Source organism: Balaenoptera physalus, assembly GCF_965194825.1.
Source record: "Balaenoptera physalus genome assembly, chromosome: 1".
Taxonomy (NCBI): Eukaryota; Metazoa; Chordata; class Mammalia; order Artiodactyla; family Balaenopteridae; genus Balaenoptera; species Balaenoptera physalus.
Window position 1 is genome coordinate 107,901,270 of NC_138882.1, and position 21,549 is coordinate 107,922,818.

The following is a 21,549-nucleotide window of genomic DNA, read 5'->3' on the forward strand; positions in this document are numbered from 1 at the left end:
CTCTCTTACTGCTGGTGACATTAAGAGGAAGATTTCTTCAAGGCATAGAAATCAACACCTGGGTATATTTTGGTGTTCAAGGACTAGCACGATGTGATGAACCAGCTTTCCTAAAGTCACAGATTTAGAATGAACATTATCTAAAAAGCACTGACAGGATTTTTCACTTCTGAAAGAATACAATCCCTCTAACTTGTTCAGTCATTTTCGACAGATGAAAACCTATTAGAAAACTTTTGAATCCTCTTTCTTTCCTAATGAACCTGTTACTTATTCATGCTTCTACGTCATCACTGACATCACGCTCTTCATTTCTCATATCATGAGTCAGTCTTCAAAGCCTGAGATGTATTTCCTTGAAATGCTCTGGTGCCCATCTCTAATTCTTCGGTCTAACTTCCAGCCCCTTTGACAAGTCCCCGTCCCCTAGATTTTAGTAGTAGTCTCCTTTTTAGCCTCTCTGACTCCAATCTCCCTCCATTCGATTCATCTTATACATTGTTGCAGCCCAATCTTCCTTAAATAACATGTCAATCATGCAACTCTACTACATCAAATACTCCAAAGTAGACATATGATGAATAAGAGAAGTCTGGAATATACATGTTCAAATTAGGATCTGTGTATCTTACTGTACGTATTTACTGACTACACAAATGTATACAATGTACACAGATGTATTAGTTTCTTCTCTGAACAAAGCTGCTATCACAAATTACCACAAGCTTAGTGGCTTAGAAGAACACATATTTACTTTCATACAGTTGTGGAGGTCAGGAGTCCATCATCAGCTTCGCTGAGCTAAAGTCAAATTGTTGGCAGGGTTGGTTCGTTCTGGACACTATGAAGGGAGAATCTGTTTCTTTGCCTTTTTCAGCCACCAGGGGCTGCCCATACTCCTTGGTGTATGGTCCCATCATCCAGCTTCAATCCAATCTCTGTTTCTATTATCACATCACCTTCTTGTCTAGTTGACTCCTCCTGTGTCCCTGTGATTACACTGAACCCACCAGAATAATCTCTTCACTCCGAGATCCTTTACTTGATCATATTTGCAAACTCCCCATTTATAAGATCAAGTGGGATTTATTCCAGAGATGTAAGCCTCATTCAATATTTTTTAAAAACCAGTGTAATCCACCATATTAACAGGCTAAAGAAGAAAATCACATGATCATATCAATCAATGCAGAAAAAGCATTTGACAAAACTCAACACCTGCTCATAATAAGAACTCTCAGAAATACAGAAATAGAGGGGAACTTCCTCAACTTGATAAACCTCCAATTAATATTTCATGGTGAATGCCTGGATATTTTCCCCCACCAAGACTGGGAACAAGGGAAGGATGTCTATTTTCACCACAATTATTCAAGTTCTAGCTGGTGCACCAAGGGAAAAAAAGGAAGTAAAAGACATAGAGATTGGAAAGGAAACAAAATTCTCCCTATTTGTAGATGACATGATTGTCTCTGCAGCAATCCCAGGAAGTCACACACATTTCTTTCTCTCTCTCTCTTAAATCTCAGGATACAAAATAAGTATAGATAGAAAGTCAATTGTATTTCTACGTATGAGCAATTAATACATGGACACTGAAATTTAAAAAACAGTATCATTTATAATCACTCAAAAAAATTGAAATACTTAAGTGTAAATCTAACAAAACAGGACTTATATGATGAAAGCTAAACAATGATGATGAAAGAAATCAAAGAAGATATAAATAAATGAAAAGACATATTGTGTTTATGGATTAGAAGACTCAACAACAGTAAAGATGTCAATTCTCCCAAAACTGATATAGCGATTTAACACATTTGCATCAAAATTGCAGCATGATTTTTTTGTAGATGTGGACAAGATTATTCTAAAATTTATATGGAAAAGAAAAGAAACTGGCATTGCTAAGACAATTTTGTTAAAGAATGAAAAATGGGAGAAGTCATTCCTCTGTTAAGGCTCTCTATATAAGTACAGTATCAAGAGAGTACAGTATTGGAGGAAGAATAGACACATACATCAATGGAACAGAATAAAGAACAAAGAAATATGCCCATCTAATTGTTGACAGAGATGTAAAAGTAATTCAATGGAGAAAAAATAACCTTTTCAACAGTGCTCTGGCACTGCTCCAGTGCCAGAGCAACTGGACATCTATAGGCAAAAAAAAAAAATGAACCTTGACCTAAGTCTCACATCTTACACAAAAGTAACTCAAAAGGAGTCACAAACTTATGGGGATCTATGGCTAAGCAAAGAGATCTTAGATTTGATACTAAAAGCATGATCTAAAAAAGGAAAAAACTGATAAATTGGACTTCATCAAAATTTAAAACTTTTGCTCTGTGAAAGATTCTATTAAGAGGATGAAAGACAAGTTACAGACTGAGAGAAAATATCTGCAAATCATTTATCAGACAAAGGACTAGTACCTAGAACATTAAAGAACTCTCAAAACTCAATAATAAGAAAACAAATCACTCAAAGAATAAACAAAAGATTTGAACAGATGCTTCACCAAAAAGTTATAGGGATGGCAAATAAGTACATGAAAAGTTATTCATTGTTACTTACAATTACAATTTCAATGCAAACCAAACCCACAAAGATATATCATTACACACCTATCAGAATGGCTAAAAAAAAAATGCTGGCAAATATGAAGAGAAACTCTATCACTCAAACACTGCTGGTGAAAATGTAAAATGGTACAGCCACTCTGGAAAACAGTTGGACAGTTTTTTATAAAACTAAACACGTACCATACAATCCAGCAATTGCACTTTGGGGCACTTAACCCAGAGAAATGAAAACTTACATTTGAACAAACCTGTACATGAACATTTATAGCATCTTTATTCATAATAGCTGAAAACTGGAAACAGTTCAGCTGTCCTTCGACAGGTGAATGGTTAATAAACAGCAGAACATTCTTACCTTGGAATGCTACTCAGCCACAAAAAGGAACAATTATGGCTACATGCAACACCCTGGAGGAATCTCCAGAGAATTATACTGAGTGAAAAACACCAAGCCCGAAAGGTTACATGCTCTATAATTCCATATATATAACACTCTTGAAATGACAAAATATATAAAGGAAGAACAGATTGGCAGTTGTCAGGAGTCAAGGAGGGGATGTGGGCAGGGAGGAAGTGAGAGTAGCTATAAAAAGGCAATGTGAGGGATTCTTGCAGTGATGGAAATGTTGTATCTTAACTGTATCAATGTCAATATCCTGATTGTGATATTATACTATAGTTTTGCTAGATGGTAGCATTAGGAGAAAGTGGGTAAAGGGTACACAAGAGTTCTTTCTGCCATTTCTTACAACTACATGTTAACCTACAATTATCCCAAAGTAAAAATTTTAATTAAAAAAGTGTGTGTGTGTGTGTGTGTGTGTGTGTGTGTGTATTATAGTTGGATCACTTCACTCCTCTGCTCAAAACCCTCTGCTGACTTTTCATCTCATGCAAAGAAAAGCCAAACTCCTACAAAGGCCTAGAAGGATGCCTGATCTGACCTTTTTCCTCTTGGCCTCATCTCCCTTGCTCTCCCCTTCAGCCATGGTGGCCTCAGGCACATTCCCACTCAGAGCCTCAGCAGTTGTTCCCTCAGAGGAAAACCCTCTTCTCCAAAACACCTATGATTTTTTCTATCAGTTCTTCGAGATCTTTGCTCAAAAGTCTTCAATAAGCCCCACCACGACCATGCTATTTAAAACTGCCTTTTCTTCCTTCCCCTATTCTTCTGTGCTTCATTTTTCTGCATCACACCAATCATGGTCAGAGAAACTATATAATTTATGCATTTGTTTATTAACCACACAACCAATCAACCCCCCCCACCTTCTTCTTCTTCTTCCTCCCCTCCCCCTTCCCCCTCTCCTCCTCCTCTTTCTTTTTCTTCCATCTCTATAGGTCAGAAGTTACTCTTTCACTGCAGCTTCCCAGGTGCAAAGAACACTGCCTACCAGTGGCTTTCAACAAATAGTTGTTGAAGGAAGGAAGGAAGGAAGGAAATAAGGGAGAAAAGGAGGCGTCCCTGCAATCTGGGACAAAAATGATATGGACAGTTATATTAAAGGCCACTGAAAAACACTTAAAACCGACAGAAAATTGTAACAGTAACGTTCAAGATGGAAAATTATTTTAAAGTTTTATCATTAGGAGCTTGTTAAAAGAAAGTAGAACCATAAATGAACCCTTTCCCTCTCTTCTTACGGTTTATATGTAATAGAGGAAGTAAACTTTTATCAGCTAATAGGAGCAACATGAGAAAGGTAAGAGAAAAAAATCATTATTGGCATAAAATGTAGCTTGGAAGAAGGCTTGAGGTCATGTTTGGAATGGTTAGAGAAAGGCATGTTAAATAATCTTTCCCAGCAGGATGGTTAGAAAAAGTCAGGGAAGGAACTGAACAGAAGTGCTTGACCACCAGAGCCCCCCAGGCTCCCTGTGACCCAGCACCTCCTCCAGCAGACCACAGCACCACTCTGCAGAGGAGTGGAGACTACCTGGGTACCTCATGCTCCCCTGCTACCCACCTAAGCAAGTGGTCCCTCATCCCCTTGGTTACCATACCCCAGAAGTTGCTGGGTGGAAAGGCATCAGAGGGCTCGTACCCTGTGGCCTCTACTGATGACCTACCTGGCTCTAAAAGCTTTTCAGAACAAAACCCATCATGGCTCACATCCTGGTCTACCTTTGTCACACCAGACGATCAACCCTTCCAGGTGATCCAACATCAACCAGGTCCTTATTTCCAAATGACTTTCTCATCCCCTAATTTCCCATCCCACCCCGTCAAATCCAGTATTATCTTACACATAGATTCTTCGTAGAGAATAGGAAAGGAAATGCTTCACCACTTGTTTTATGAAGCCAGCATAACCCTGATACCAAAACTTAACCAAAGTATTACAAGAAGAAAATTACACCCAATGTCCTTCATGAATACAGACACAGAAATCCTTAACAAATATTAGCATATCGAATCGAGCCATATGAAAAAAGAATAGCACATCATGCACATCACAGCTCCACATTCAAAAATCAGTGTAATTCACATTAGAAGATTATGATTATCTTGATAAATGTAGGAAAAAACTGACAAAAATTCAATACCCATTATTAATAAAAATTCTCAAACTAAAAAAGAGAAGGTAATTTCCTCATTCAGATAAAGGTCATCTATGAAAACCCCACAGCTAACATCATACTTAACAATGAAAGACTGAATGCCTTCCCCCTAAGACTGAGAACAAGACAAGGATGTCCATTTTCACCACTTCTAACTAACACTGTAATGGAAATGTTAGCAACGAGAAAAAAGGAAAAAAAAAACATTACCGGAACTAATGAATGAAAATAGTAAGGTTGCAGGATAAGAAGTTAATTTTTAAAAATCAGTTTCAGCAAAATTTTTAATTTTGCTCATTAAAAAACACACAGCACATACATCTGACAAAGAACTCATATCTAAAATATATATACAAATATTGAATCATTATGTTGTACACCTGAAACTAATATAATGTTATATGTCAATCATGCCTCAATTAAAAAAAAAAATCTCACTGAAAAGCAAAAGTGCTCTTGTAAAGCTGCCAGATACAACCTTAACTGCTTTTCCTAATATTAAATAATTTGTAGAATGACAGTATCAGCTCTGTACATAGTACTGTGAAAAATAATGGTTTTATATTAACTTCAACAAATATTTTTAATTAAAAAATAAAATAAAGAACTACCACAAATCAACAATTTAAAAAAAAAAATTTTACTGGGCAAAGACTTGGGCCAAACACCTCACAAAGGAGATACATATATAAAAGGTGTTCAAGATCATGAGTCATCAGGAAAATACAAATTAAGATACTATTTCACACCAACCAGAACGGCTTTCCCCCACCAGTCATCCCCCTCCCCTGCTGCTGGTCTCTATTGTCATGTCCCTGTCAGAAATCATCTTGTATATAAATTTATACACTTGTTTACTGTGTGCTCCTTCCACGAGAAATACTGACACCCTGGGAGGAAAGGACCTCATCTGTTGCATTCACTGTTGCACCCCCAGGATCAGGAGCATTGCCTGGCAGAAAGTGTGAACCTAACATACATCTGTTGAAAGAATGAATGTCACTAACACAGTAAAGTATGTCTTCTGCCATGAGGTACATCAAGACATAGTCTCTTTTTTTTTTTAGTGAGTTGGGGTTTTTTTAATCTTTATTGAAGTATAATTGCTTCACAATACAATGTGTGCTGTAGGCACACATAATGCAAAATAATGGAAACCACTGGCAGAGAATCTGACAAGAAGAAAGCTCTAAAATAATATAATTATTTTATTTGTATCTCACAGGCCAAAAACCTAGGAACTTGTCTTCTTAATGATCCTGTTCTTGGGTATTTTTTCCTTGTGTATTCATTACACTTCCACCTCATTCTTTTAAGCTAAGGTATAACTGCACATGTTTCAGCATGTCTTTTCCTATCACTTATTCCCTCTGGGATTGGCAACTAAAGTAACTGCTCAGTAGGCTCAAATCCTTTTATCCATTTCAGATGCTTAAAGCTTGCTTACAGCATCTTTCTATGAAATTCATGATCATTTGTTTCTCACTGACATAAAATGATTTAAATGGGAAAGGAATTATCTGGAAAAGAATGCTATTCCATATAGATCCACACCAGAATAAAAAGAAAAAAATGAAATTTCAGTATAAGACATCACCAATTGATTTTAGAGCTGGACCTAAATCAGCTAGTGCTAATTTCATCTCTTTGTTTTCTTAATGGGTAAATTAATGGTAATTTCTGAAATTTTAAGGGGAAATCAGAAAGGGTTGTACTCTTACAGGTTAAACCTCTCCGCCCTGCGGGCTGGGGTTTGACAAATAGTTAACGAATGAGTACATGAACAGATGAAAGAAGGAATTTATAAGTATTCTTCTAAATAATGATCATAAAGCTAGTTAGTGGTATAGCCAGGACTACCCAGTTTTCTTTATTTCTTCCTTGGTAACTCATAAGTTGCAGCTACATGAACAGCTTAGTTAGTTGTCAGAGGAGCGGCAATGTCATCGAAATCCTGGACTGACCTCTGTAGTGTGTTTTTTCTCATTCTGCTTTTAGATGTGCAAACAAAAAAAAGAATGAAAAGTGCCAAGTGGGCTGACATAAGAAAATTGCACTGTAGCCAGATCACACATAGAAAATGACAGAAAAAAGGTAGGCAGAGATGGCTCTGTGATTTTCTTCTCACTCTCACCTGATCTAAGAAATACAAAAGGTACAAAGTTAGAATGCATTAGCTGTCAAATCAACAACGTTCCATTAGAGGTACAGCCTTCTCTAACAATGCAGCCATTTCACAACCACGGGCTTGACATAGTCCACAACCAAGGAACAAGCGGCAGAAATAATCAGGAACAAGAACATCATGTGATAATGCAGACACTATACTTACTCTTCCAGGAAGTGCTGCTGGGGTCCTATAATAGAGCCGGGCCGGCATATTCTGATCCAAGCAATTATTTCCGCGTGTGTAAACCTGTAGTGTTTCATGACATAACAGGCTATCAAGGTCCCTGTTCTTCCAAGACCAGCTGTAAGAGAGGGAAACACAAGAAATACAAAATACAGCAAATGCACCCACAAAAACACTGAAATTAAACCCTGTCCAGAAGTTACTATGGTTTCAAATATAATACAAGATTTTTAAACCCACGAAATAATGTAATGCTTTTTCATGATGGGGGGGCGGTTGAAAGATAATTCTAACTCAAGAAATTTTTTAAAAATAGATCATATGATCAAAATAAACATATGTAAAAATATATATAAAAATCAGAGCAAGGATCTTGAAAATTATGGAGAGTTCAACCCCCGAGGGCCTTTGAGAATGACTGTCATTGTGAACATTGTTAAAGCAATACTGGTTCCAGACAAGCACTTGCAAAATATCAGCTGTCAGGGACTTCCCTGGTGGTCCAGTGGTTAAGACTCCATGCTCCCAATGCAGGGGGGCCCAGGTTCGATCCCTGGTTGGGGAACTAAGATCCCACATTTCGCCGCAACTAAGCCCACATACCACGACTAGAGAAGCCCGTGCATCACACCAAAGAGCCAGTTCAGCCAAAAGTAAATAAATAAATTTTTTAAAATATATAAACTAACTTAAAAAAAAAAAATCAGCTGTCAGGTGTCCCCATACTCCCCATCCTTAGCTCCAGCGCAGGCTGAGATGAACCTTCAGTTAACAGTTTGTGGACTTCCCTGGTGGCGCAGTGGTTAAGAATCTGCCTGCCAATGCAGGGGACATGGGTTCAAGCCCTGGCCCGGGAAGATCCCACATGCCGCGGAGCAACTACGCCCGTGCACCACAACTACTGAAGCTCATGTGCCTAGAGCCTGTGCTCTGCAACAAGGGAAGCCACCGCAACAAGAAGCCTGCACACTGCAAGAAAGAGTAGCCCCCGCTCGCTGCAACTAGATAAAGCCCACACACAGCAAGACCCAATGCAACCAAAAAATAATTAATTAATTAATTAAATTTTAAAAAAACACTTTGTGTGTGTGACTCTGAGTCAGTAGTGTAACTGATTATATTATCATGGTCATTTTTTTAAGCCTATTTAAATGGTGAGGTTTTTTTTAACTTATCGTAGAATAAGGAATTATAGAATCAAAGTAAGAAGACACCATAAGCATCATCAGGCCCCATTAGCTGCCTAACTCATGACTGTTTCAATACTATCTCCACCAGGTGGTCCTAACCTCTATGTAACTCCTTCAGAGACCAGGATTTCATTATTTCCTCAGCCAATAGGTATTGATGGAGCAGCTACTACCTGCCAGGTACAGTGCTAGAAGCTGGGGATAAGGTGATGAATAAAACAGACATGGTCCTGGCCCTTATGAGAGCACACAATCCACTAAGAACCAAGCCAACAGAAGTGCTCAAGTTTCCTTTCCTGAGGCTCTTACATTTTTTGGAAACTTTTGTGTCAACATATTTCTTATGTTGAACCCAATTTCTGTTATGTAGGAGAAATTAATATAATTAGAAATGACTTTCAAGGACGTATTGGTTACTATCATGATCAAAATGTTCCTCAAAGTGTTTTTACAAATTGTGATTTTTTTTCTTCTCTCTCCAGAGAAACAAAAGTGATAGGATGAAGATGGCGGTGTGGGAAGACGTGGAGTTAGCGTCTCCCCACAATTAGGGTGCCTGCCGGCCACCAGTGGGGAACTCTGACGCCCAAGGAGATGGGAGAAACACCCAAGTGAACCAGTAGGACGTGGGGGGACTGAGGGGGGAGCAGAAGTGGAGACCAGACAGGATCGGTGCCCCTGAGGCCAGGGAGATCAGGAGAGGCAGGCAGGAGGGACTCTCCAGGAAGAGCAGGAGAGGAGTGGAGGGCGATCGCCTGGCCCTCTGGGGAGCCTGCTGAGCTCCCAGGCCGGTACCCCCTCTCCAAAGCCCCATCAAGGCCACGTGGGTCCTGGGGCCATAAGAGGGAGGCTGGGCAGATCAGGAGAGGCAGGCGGGAGGAGGCATCTGGGAGGAGTGGGAGGGAGAGGTGCGGAGGGCAATTGCCCTGCCCACTCGGGCCTGGGGAGCCTGCTGAGCTCCTAGGCCGGTTCCCTGCACCCCAAGGCTGCACCCCCCACTGGGGGCATAGGAGGGAAGCCGGGGAGATCAGGAGAGGCAGGCAGGAGGAGCCCTCCCAGACCGGAGGAGCAGGAGAGGAGAAAAGGGTGTCTGCTCCACCCACTGAGGCCCAGGAAGCCTGCTGGCCTCCCAGGTGAGGTCCCCTGCTCTCTGAGACCAGGGGTGGGGGGCACACCTGGGCCCCTTCTGTTCCTTGAGCCTAAGCCCCACCCCCTCACAGCCCCCAGGGCCTTTTCCACCCCTGTGGGTCCTGAGCATTGGCCCTACCCACCACCCAAACCTTGCCCTTGTTTAGGCCCCGCCCTCCACAGCCAAGGCCTTTTCCCCCTTTATTTATTTTTCTTTTCCCTCCTCCTCTTTTTTACTATTGTGGTACTGATGTACCTTCTGATTGTCGATTCATCTATATTTTTATTTTTATATTCTTTCTAACATATCTGTCAGTTTCCTAATCTAATTTTATTTTTTACTTTGTTATTGTTCTTTTTTTTTTTTTTTTGCCATCCCACGCAACTTGCAGGATCTTGGTTCATGAGCCGGGGGTCAGGCTGAAGCTCCTGTGGTGGCAGCTCTGAGTCCAAACCACTGGACAAACAGAGAACCTCAGACCCCAGGGAATATTCATTGGAATGAGGTCTCACAAAGTTCCTCATCTCAGCACCAAGACCTAGCTCTACACAATAGCCTACAAACTCCAGTGTTGGAAGCCTCAGGCCAAACAACCAGTAAGACAGGAACACAATCCCATTCATAACAAAAAAAAAGAGACAGAAAAAAGGATGTCACAGATGAAGGAGCAAGGTAAAAACCTACAAGACCAAATAAATGAAGAGGAAATAGGAAATCTACCTGAAAAAGAATTCAGAGTAATGATAGTAAAGATGATCCAGAATCTAGGAAATAGAATGGAGGCACAGATTGAGAAAATACAAGAAATGTTTAACAAAGATCTAGAAGAACTAAAGAACAAACAAACAGAGATGAACAACACAATAACTGAAATGAAAAATACACAAGAAGGAATCAATAACAGAATAACTGAGGCAGAAGAACGAATAAGTGAGCTGGAAGACAAAATGATGGAAATAACTGCAAGGAGCAGAATAAAGAAAAAAGAATGAAAAGAATTGAAGACAATATCAGAGACCTCTGGAGCAACACTAAATGCACCAACATTCGAATTAGAGGGGTCCCAGAAGAAGAAGAGAAAAAGAAAGGGTCTCAGAAAATATTTGAAGAGATTATAGTCGAAAACTTCCCTAACATGGGAAAGGAAATAGTCACTCAAGTCCAGGAAGCACAGAGAGTCCCATACCGGATAAACCCTAGGAAAAACACACCAAGACACATACTAATCAAACTAACAAAAATTAAATTCAAAGAAAAAATATTAAAAGCAGAAAGGGAAAAACAAAAAATAGCACACAACGGAATCCCCATAAGGTTATCAACTGATTTTTCAGAGGAAACTCTGCAGGTCAGAAGGCAGTAGCAGAATATACTTAAGGAGAATGAGGAGAGGAGCTTCAAGATGGTGGAAGAGTAAGACGTGGAGATCACCTTCCTCCCCACATATACACCAGAAATACATCTACATGTGGAACATCTCCTACAGAATACCTACTGAATGCTGACAGAAGACCTCAGACCTCCCAAAAGGCAAGAAACGCCCCCACCTAACTGGGTAGGGCAAAAGAAAAAAGAAAAACCAAAGACAAAATAATAGGGATGGGACCTACACCAGTGGGAGGGAGCTGTGAAGGAGGAAAGATTTCCACACACTAAGAAGCCCCTTCGTGGGCGGAGACTGTGGGTGGTGGAGGGGGGAAGGTTCGGAGCCACGGAGGAGAGCACAGCCACAGGGGTGCGGAGGGCAAAGCGGAGAGATTCCTGCACAGAGGATCGGTGGCGGCCAGCACTCACCAGCCCGAGAGGCTTGTCTGCTCACCCACTGGGGCGGGTGGGGGCTGGGAGCTGAGGCTCGGGCTTCGGACGTCGGATCCCAGGAAGTGGACTGGGGTTGTCTGCGTGAACACAGCCTGAAGGGGGCTAGTGCGCCACAGCTAGCCGGGAGGGAGTGCAGGAAAAAGTCTGGAGCTGCCGCAGAGGCAAGAGACTTTTTCTTGACTCTTTGTTTCCTGGTGGGCGAGGAGAGGGGATTAAGAGCGCCGCTTAAATTAGATCCAGAGACAGGCGTGAGCCGCAGCTATCAGCGTGGACCCCAGAGACAGGCATGAGATGCTAAGGCTGCGGCTGCCGCCACCAAGAAGCCTGTGTGCAAGCACAGGTCACTATCCACACCTCCCCTCCCAGGAGCCTGTGCAGCCCGCCACTGCCAGCGTCCCGTGATCCAGGGACCACTTCCCCGGGAGAACACACGGCACACCTCAGGCTGGTGCAACACCACACTGGCCTATGCAGCCGCAGGCTCACACCGCAGTCCGTAGCCCTCCCTGGCCCTGGCCTGAGTGAGCCAGAGCTCCCGAAGCAGCTGCTCCTTTAACCCTGTTCTGTCTGAGCGAAGAACAGACGCCCTCAGGTAACCTACACACAGAGGTGGGTCCATATCCAAAGCTGAACCCCAGTAGCTGTGTGAACAAAGAAGAGAAAGGGAAATGTCTCCCTGCAGCCTCAGGAGCAGTGGATTAAATCTCCACATTCAACTTGATGTACCCTGCATCTGTGGAATACCTGAATAGACAAGGAATCATCCCAAATTGAGGAGGTGGACATAGGAGCAACGATATATTTTTTTTTCCCTTTTTCTCTTTTTGTGAGTGTGTATGTGTATGCTTCTGTCTGTGATATTGTCTGTATAGCTTTGTTTTTACCATTTGTCCTGGGTTCTCTCTGTCCATTTTTTTGTTTTGTTTTTTGTTTTTTAGTATAGTTTTTAGCACTTGTTATCATTGGTGGATTAGTTTTTTGGTTTGGTTGCTCTCTTCTTTCTTTTTCTATGTTTTTATTACTTAAAAAAATTTTTTAATAATTACTTTTTATTTTAATAACTTTATTTTATCTTCTTCTTTCTTTCTTTCTTATTTTTCCCCCTTTTATTCTGAGCCGTGTGGATGACAGGCTATTGGTGCTCCAGCCAGATGTCAGGGCTGTGCCTCTGAGGTGGGAGAGCCAACTTCAGGACACTGGTCCACAGGAGACCTCCCAGCTCCACATAATATCAAACAGCAAAAATCTCCCAAAGATCTCCTTCTCAACACCAAGACTGAGCTCCACTCAACGACCAACAAGCTACAGTGCTGGACACCCTATGCCAAACAACTAGCAAGACAGGAACATAACCCCATCCATTAGCAGAGAGGCTGCCTAAAATCATAATAAGGCCACAGACACCCCAAAACACACCACCAGACCTGGACCTGCCCACCAGAAAGACAAGATCCAGCCTCATCCACCAGAACACAGGCACTAGTCCCCTCCACCAGGAAGCCTACACAACCCACTGAACCAACTTTAGCCACTGGGGACAGACACCAAAAACAACGGGAATTATGAACCTGCAGCCTGCGAAAAGGAGATCCCAAACACAGTAAGTTAAGCAAACTAAGAAGACAGAGAAACACACAGCAGATGAAGGAGCAAGGTAAAAACCCATCAGATCTAACAAATGAAGAGGAAATAAACAGTCTACCTGAAAAAGAATTCAGAATAATGATAGTAAAGATGATCCAAATCTTGGAAATAGAATGGAGAAAATAAAAGAAACATTTAACAAGGACCTAGAAGAACTAAAGAGCAAAGAAACAGTGATGAACAACACAATAAATGAAATTTCAAATTCTCCACAAGGGATCAATAGCAGAATAACTGAGGCAGAAGAACGGATAAGTGACCTGGAAGATAAAATAGCGGAAATAACTACTGCAGAGCAGAATAAAGAAAAAAGAATGAAAACAATTGAGGACAGTCTCAGAGACCTCTGGGACAACATTAAATGCACCAACATTCGAATTATATGGGTCCGAGAAGAAGAAGAGAAAAAGAAAGGGACTGAGAAAATAGTTGAAGAGATTATAGTTGAAAATTTCCCTAATATGGGAAAGGAAATAGTTAATCAAGTGCAGGAAGCATAGAGAGTCCCACGCAGGATAAATCCAAGGAGAAACATGCCAACACACATATTAATGAAACTATCAAAAATTAAATACAAAGAAAAATTATTAAAAGCAGCAAGGGAAAAACAACAAATAACACACAAGGGAATCCCCATAAGGTTAACAGCTGATCTTTCAGCAGAAACTCTGCAAGCCAGAAGGGAGTGGTAGGACATATTAAAAGTGATGAAGGAGAAAAACGTACAACCAAGGTTACTCTACCCAGCAAGGATCTCATTCAGATTTGACAGAGAAATTAAAACTTTTACAGACAAGCAAAAATTAAGAGAATTCAGCACCACCAAACCAGCTTTACAACAAATGCTAAAGCAACTTCTCTAGGCAGGAAACACAAGAGAAGGAAAAGACCCACAAAAACAAACCCAAAACAATTAAGAAAATGGTAATAGGAACATACATATCAATAATAACCTTGAATGTAAATGGATTAAATGCCCCAACCAAAAGACACAGACTGGCTTAATGGATACAAAAACAAGACACATATATATGCTGTCTACAAGAGACCCACTTCAGACCTAGGGACACATACAGACTGAAAGTGAAGGGATAAAAAAAGATATTCCATGCAAATGGAAATCAAAAGAAAGCTGGAGTAGCAATACTTGTATCAGATAAAATAGACTTTAAAATAAAGACTGTTACAAGAGATAAGGAGGGACACTGCATAATGATCAAAGGATCAATCCAAGAAGAAGATATAACAATTATAAATGTTTATGCACCCAACATAGGAGCACCTCAATACATAAGGCAAATGCTAACAACCATGAAAGGAGAAATCAACACTAACACAATAATAGTAGGGGACTTAAACACCCCACTTAAACCAATGGACAGATCATCCAGACAGAAAATAAATAAGGAAACACAAGCTTTAAATTATACAATAAACCAGATAGATTTAATTGATATTTATAGAACATTCCACCCAATAAGTGGCAGAATACACTTTCTTCTCAAGTGCACGCAGAACATTCTCCAGTATAGATAACATCTTGGGTCACAAATCAAGCCTCAGAAAATTTAAGAAAACTGAAATCATATCAAGCATCTTTTCTGACCACAACGCTATGAGATTGGAAATCAACTGCAGGAAAAAAACTGTAAAAAACACAAATACATGGAGGCTAAACAGTGCACTACTAAATAACCAAGAGATCACTAAAGAAATCAAAGAAGAAATTTTAAAATACGTAGAAACGAATGACAACAAAAACACAACGACACAAAATCTATAGGACGCAGCAAACGCAGTTCTAAGAGGGAAGTTTATAGCAATTCAATCTCACCTCGAGAAACAAGAAAAATCTCAAATAAACAATCAAACCCTACACTTAAAACCACTAGAGAAAGAAGAACAAAAAAACCCAAAGTCAGTGGAAGGAAAGAAATCATAAAGATCAGAGCAGAAGTAAATCAAATAGAAATGAAGAAAACAATAGCAAAGATCAATAAAACGAAAAGCTGGTTCCTTTTGATAAAGAATTGATAAACCCTTAGCCAGACTCATCAAGAAAAAAAGGGAGAGGATGCCAATCAATAAAATTTGAAATGAAAAAGGAGAAATCACAACAGACACTGCAGAAATACAAAGGATTATAAGAGACTACTACAAACAACTATATGCCAATAAAATGGACAACCATGAAGAAATGGACAAATTCTTGGAAAGGTACAATTTTCCAAGACTGAACCAGGAAGAATTAGAAAATATAAACAGACCTATCACAAATAATCAAATTGAAACTGTAATTAAAAATCTTCCAACAAACAAAAGTCCAGGACCAGATGGCTTCACAGGTGAATTCTATCAAACATTTAGAGAAAAGCTAACACTGATCCTGCTCAAACGCTTCCAAAAAATTGCAGAGGGAGAAACACTCCCAAATTCATTCTACAAAGCCACCATCACCCTGATACCCAAACCAGAAAAAGATATCACAAAAAAAGAAAATTATAGACCAATATCACTGATGAACATAGATGTAAAAATCCTGAACAAAATACTAGCAAACAGAATCCAACAGCACATTAAAAAGATCATACACCATGATAAAGTGGGATTTATCCCAGGGATGCAAGGATTCTTCAATATATGCAAATCAATCAATGTGATACACCACATTAACAAATTAAGGAATAAAAACCATATGATCATCTCAATAGATGCAGAGAAAGCTTTCAACAAAATTCAACACTCATTTATGATAAAAACCCTCCAGAAAATAGGCATAGAGGGAACTTTCCTCAACATAATAAAGGCCATATATAACAAACCCACAGCAAGCAACATACTCAATGGTGAAAAACTGAAAGCATTTCCACTAAGATCAGGAAAAAGGCAAGGATGTCCACTCTCGCCACTCTTATTCAACATAGTTTTAGAAGTCTTAGCCACAGCAATCATAGAAGAAAAAGACATAAAAGGAATACAAACTGGAAAAGAAGAAGTAAAACTGTCACTGTTTGCAGATGACATGATACTATACATAGAAAAACCTAAAGATGCCACCAGGAAACTACTAGAACTAATCAATGAATTTGGTAAGGTTTCAGGATAAAAAAATTAATGCACAGAAATCTCTGGCATTCCTATACACCAACAATGAAAAATCAGAAAGAGAAATTAAGGAAACACTCCCATTTACCATTGCAACAAAAAGAATAAAATACCTAGGAATAAACCTGCCTAAGGAGTCAAAAGACTTGTACTCAGAAAACTATAAAACACTGATGAAAGAAATCAAAGATGACATAAACAGATGGAGAAATATACCATGTTCTTGGATTGGAAGAATCAATATTGTGAAAATGAGTATACTACCCAAAGCAATCTACAAATTCAGTGCAATCCCTAGCAAACTACCAATGGCATTCTTCACAGAATTAGAACAAAAAATTTTACAATTCATATGGAAACACAAAAGACCCCAAAGAGCCAAAGCAATCTTGAGAAAGAAAAACAGAGTTGGAGGAATCAGGCTCCCTGATTTCAGACTATACTACAAAGCTACAGTAATGAAGACAGTATGGTACTGGCACAAAAACAGAAATATAGATCAATGGTACAGGATAGAATGCCCAGAGGTAAACCCACGCACATATGGGCACCTAATTTACGACAAAGGAGGCAAGAACATACAATGGAGAAAAGGCATCCTCTTCAATAAGTTGTGCTGGGAAAACTGGACACCTACATGTAAAAGAATGAAATTAGAACACTCCCTAACATCATACACAAAAATAAACTCAAAATGGATTAAAGACTTAAATGTAAGACCAGACACTATAAAACTCTTAGAGGAAAACATAGGAAAAACACTCTTTGACATGAACCACAGGAAGATCTTTTTTGACCCACCTCCCAGAGTAACGGAAATAAAAAAAAAATAAACAAATGGAACTTAATTAAACTTAAAAGCTTTTGCACAGCAAAGGAAACCATAAGCAAGACAAAAAGACAACCCCCAGAATGGGAGATAATATTTGCAAATGAAACAACAAACAAAGGATTAATCTCCAAAATATACAAACAGCTCACGGAGCTCATTATCAAAGAAACAAACAATCCAGTTAAAAAATGGGCAGACGACCTAAACAGACATTTCACCAAGGAAGATAAACAGATGGCCAAGAGGCACATGAAAAGATGCTCAACATCACTAATTATTAGAGAAATGCAAATCAAAACTACAATGAGGTATCACCTCACACCAGTCAGAATGGCCATTATCAAAAAATCTACAAACAATAAATGCTGGAAAGGGTGTGGTGAAAGGGAACCCTCCTGCACTGTTGGTGGGAATGTAAATTGATACAACCACTATCGAAAACAGTATGGAGGTTCCTTAAAAAACTAAAAATAGAACTACCATATGACCCAGCGATCCCACTACTGGGCATAGATCCCACTACTGGGCATATACCCTGAGAAAACCATAATTCAAAAAGAGACATGTACCAAAATGTTCATTGCAGCACTATTTACAATAGCCAGGACATGGAAGCAACCTGAGTGTCCATCGACAGATGAATGGATAAAGAAGATGTGGCATATATATACAATGGACTATTTCTCAGCCGTAAATAAAACGAAATTGAGTTATTTGCAGTGAGGTGGATGGACCTAGAGTCTGTCATACAGAATAAAGTAAGTCAGAAAGAGAAAAACAAATACCATATGCTAACGCATATATATGGAATCTAAAAAAAAAAAAAAAAATGGTTCTGAAGAACCTAGGGGCAGGACAGGAATAAAGACGCAGACGTAGAGAATGGACTTGAGGACACAGGGAGGGGGAAGGGGAAGCTGGGACGAAGTAAGAGAGTGGCATGGACATATATACACTACCAAATGTAAAATAGATAGCTGGTGGGAAGCAGCCACATAGCACAGGGAGATCAGCTCAGTGCTTTGTGACCACCTAGAGGGGTGGGATAGGGAGGCTCAAGAGGGAGGGGATACGGGGACATTCGTATGCATATGGCTGATTCACTTTGTTGTACAACAGAAACTAACACAGTATTGTGGAGCAATTATACTGCAATAAAGATTTATTTTAAAAAAGTGATAGGATTTTACATTTTAGACAATTTTTTTTAATCTACACTGGCTTCCTCCTTTCCCAAAATATTCAAAAATTTGATCAAGCTGTAGGGTCTTCAGATATGGTGATTGTTGTTCACACACCAGAACTGAAGCCCAAAGATACTAACCAGTTCACACACTTTAGCATAACAAGTGAATATGGAATTCAGGACTAAAATCCCCAGGGGTCCTGTGATTGTCCCAGAGTTCTTTCCACTCTCGGCTCATCCATTCAGTCACTCCATTCTACAGATACTAAGACCGGCTGAGCATGCGGCGCTGTGACAGACGCTGGGGCCAGAAACATGAAGACAAGCAGGATGCCTGCCCTCATGAGATATACAGTACTGAGCCACTAATGCTTATTTACAAGCATTTTCTAAATCTTTCCATATCCGGCTTCTTGGAATTAAATTCGGTACTATAAACTTTTATTTGTTAAGTACCACCCATGAGCAAGACACCATGCTGAGTTATTTTTCCACTACTTAATCTCTTCCTATCGTAAACTCTTTTTCTTATAGAACGACAAAGTGGCTCTTTGTTTTTAATCCTTTGATTCAGCTAGTCCAATGTTTATTTGCTGTCTACAAGCTACCCAGGACAGGGCTTTGCTCAGAGGATAAGGAGATAAGCAAGTAGAGGATATAATTTTGACCACGATACGTTATCAAAGAAGTTGTAGACACAAGAATATTGACCAAGAAGCAAAGAAATTAGGTTTAAACTGAAACTGGGCTCTCAAAGAAAGGGACTGTGTGAGTTGTGACACACAAAGAATGTGTCATCGATGACAAGGACTTCAACAGACTCTAAAGAATAGGAAGGTTGCGGAACATTTTCAGCAAAGGGTCCAGTGATGGAAAGCCTGGCTGGTCTGGAGAATGTGTCAGTGTGTACTGAGTGGAAAATAAGGGCAGATGGGTGTGGAGGAGCCAGATTAAAGGGCACCTCTGATTTAAGTGGAGGAACCTGTACTTAGGGGAAGTAGGTTATCAATTGTGGGCCAAAGACACCAAAGACTGCTGAGTTATTTGGGAATCCCCAAATCCAGATGCAAAGTTCTCTGAGCACTGATCAGGGCACATCTCCTGCATATACGTGTTATTACTCCTCAGACATGCAGATGAGCCTCTGATGAACGAAATTCAACTCATTTAAAAAGTATTATGAAGTTCATGATATTATCAACAACTAATAAACATACAATTGGTATCATGCAAAAATCTGATTTTGCCTTTAATCAATGTAAAGGGCAAAATAAAGCTGTCATGTATTTGGGGGCAAAGAATGTGACATGATAAAAGCAGCTGGATGAGGCAGCAGCATACCTCTGGATTGGAAAGGACAGAGACGGGAGCCAGAGAGAGGACCTGGAAGGCTGGGGCAGGAGCAAGGCTGGCTGACAGGCATGGACGGGGGAGACAGTGGTAATAACGAAGAGCTGAATTAGAAAGACATTTTGATTGGGTCACAGAGAAAGCTAAAGGCAACGGATATTTCTAGCCTGGAAAATTGGTACAATGTCATCCATGAAAACATTTAGTTGGAAAAGGACATAGGAAAATGCTGGTGGCTTCGTTTTTTATATGTTTCGGAATCTCCCCCTTCCCTCAAAAGGAGGGGGCCTTTTGTCAGCTTTTTCTAGTCAAATAATAAAGAGAATCTTCTCTAATTTCCTCAGTACTTGGAAATACACAATTTTTCAGCAAATCTAAGATACCATGTCATCTAATGGTGTAACACACACCATTATTTAAGTTCCACTACGAAAAAATTAAACTATGGTATGCAATCAATTTTAAGATCCATCCTAGTTTCATGAATGTGAAAATTTTAAAAACGCACGTCTCTAAGTCAGTGTTTCTCAACCTTTTCTTCATTATTGTCCTCCCCCCCCCCAACCAAGAGCCTCTCCAGGCACTTTTTTCCTAACTGTCCCCCATGAAATTTTACTGTCACAGACAGACCACATATTTCTTTATGTGCCGTGTATAAATCTGCACTTTATACAGAAAAAGAAAATGTTTTTTACCACCCAAAAACAATTTTTCCCCCCTTGAGGACAGTATCACCTGAGGTTGAGAATACATATCAAAAATGTAAATGAAATTACAATCAAGCTCATGTTTATGGACGCCTGGCATTCCCTTCCCATTCACTCTTCCTTTTTAAAAATTATATTTACACTATTTTATTAGATGAGGGGTGTGTGTGTGTGTGTGTGTGTGTGTGTGTGTGTGTGTGTCCTGTTTTCATCTGAAGTACATTTTACCCCAGATAAAACACCGACATTCTTTAGAAAAGAGTGAAGCTTAATCATGGTCTCAGTAGGACTCCCTTCCTTTAATTTGAGTTATTTGCCTTCATGTTTGTGCCCAGAGCAAATATTTTCTGTTTCTGCAGAGTTGTTAAGTCCTCAGACATCTGACAAGACTACAGGTAATCATGTTGATACAACACAGCTGGACAGCCTGACGCAGGAAGCCCAGTTGGTTTCCAGTATCCTCCTTCAAGTCACCAGTTTGGGTCTCTGTCTGGGGAGAAAATGGCCTTCTCTACGGAGACAACACTCTCTCTCCCTGAACCCCTCCCTGTGCAGGAGGCTGCCCGTTCCCTTGTTTGGGCTCCTCATCACACACACTCACAACCAAGAAAAAAAGGTGGTGCAGAAATTTTTCAACTTTCTCTAAAACTAAAGTTGCTTCCCCCTTTTAAAAAGAGTCTATAATTTAGATCTATAAAAAGAACCTACTTAGCACTCAATAGTTAGGAGCTCTTACCACAATTCAACAGAATAGGAACAGTTCACTAAGTTTCTATAAAAACTTTAACAAATTTTTTCAAGCATTCATAATTAAAGGGCTCCCTGGCACAGCAAGAGAAGACTTTGAAACGTCTTCTATTTATACCAAGTTAAGCACTGATTGCCTTACAGTTCCAGGCGTTTTCTGAAACTCCTACAGAACATCAAACATCACATACTGGAACATCACAATGTTGTCGTTGTTTAATGATTATTTGTGCTAGAAAATTTCACGAAATCATAGCCATTCCTTTTATCAACCAGAAGGCAAACTGCAGATATTGAATCATTGTAAGATTTCACACATTCCCAGAAAATTAGTTTCCAGT

General features: G+C 39.8%; 2 protein-coding genes across 10 annotated transcripts in view; one reads left to right on the top strand and one right to left on the bottom strand.

The window, feature by feature from the left end:
- The window catches only part of LOC309656428 (uncharacterized protein), a 467,714-nt gene that overhangs the window by 425,186 nt on the left and 20,979 nt on the right, over positions 1 to 21,549 (top strand). The window lies entirely within an intron of this gene.
- Positions 1 to 21,549, bottom strand: part of CDC14A (cell division cycle 14A) — a 171,241-nt gene that overhangs the window by 44,031 nt on the left and 105,661 nt on the right. For all 8 annotated transcript variants that reach the window (XM_082452072.1, XM_082452073.1, XM_082452070.1 and 5 more), the window contains one exon: positions 7,480 to 7,618. In XM_082452072.1, coding sequence (XP_082308198.1) covers positions 7,480 to 7,618 — 139 coding nt within the window. The remainder of the gene's footprint in view (positions 1 to 7,479; positions 7,619 to 21,549) is intronic.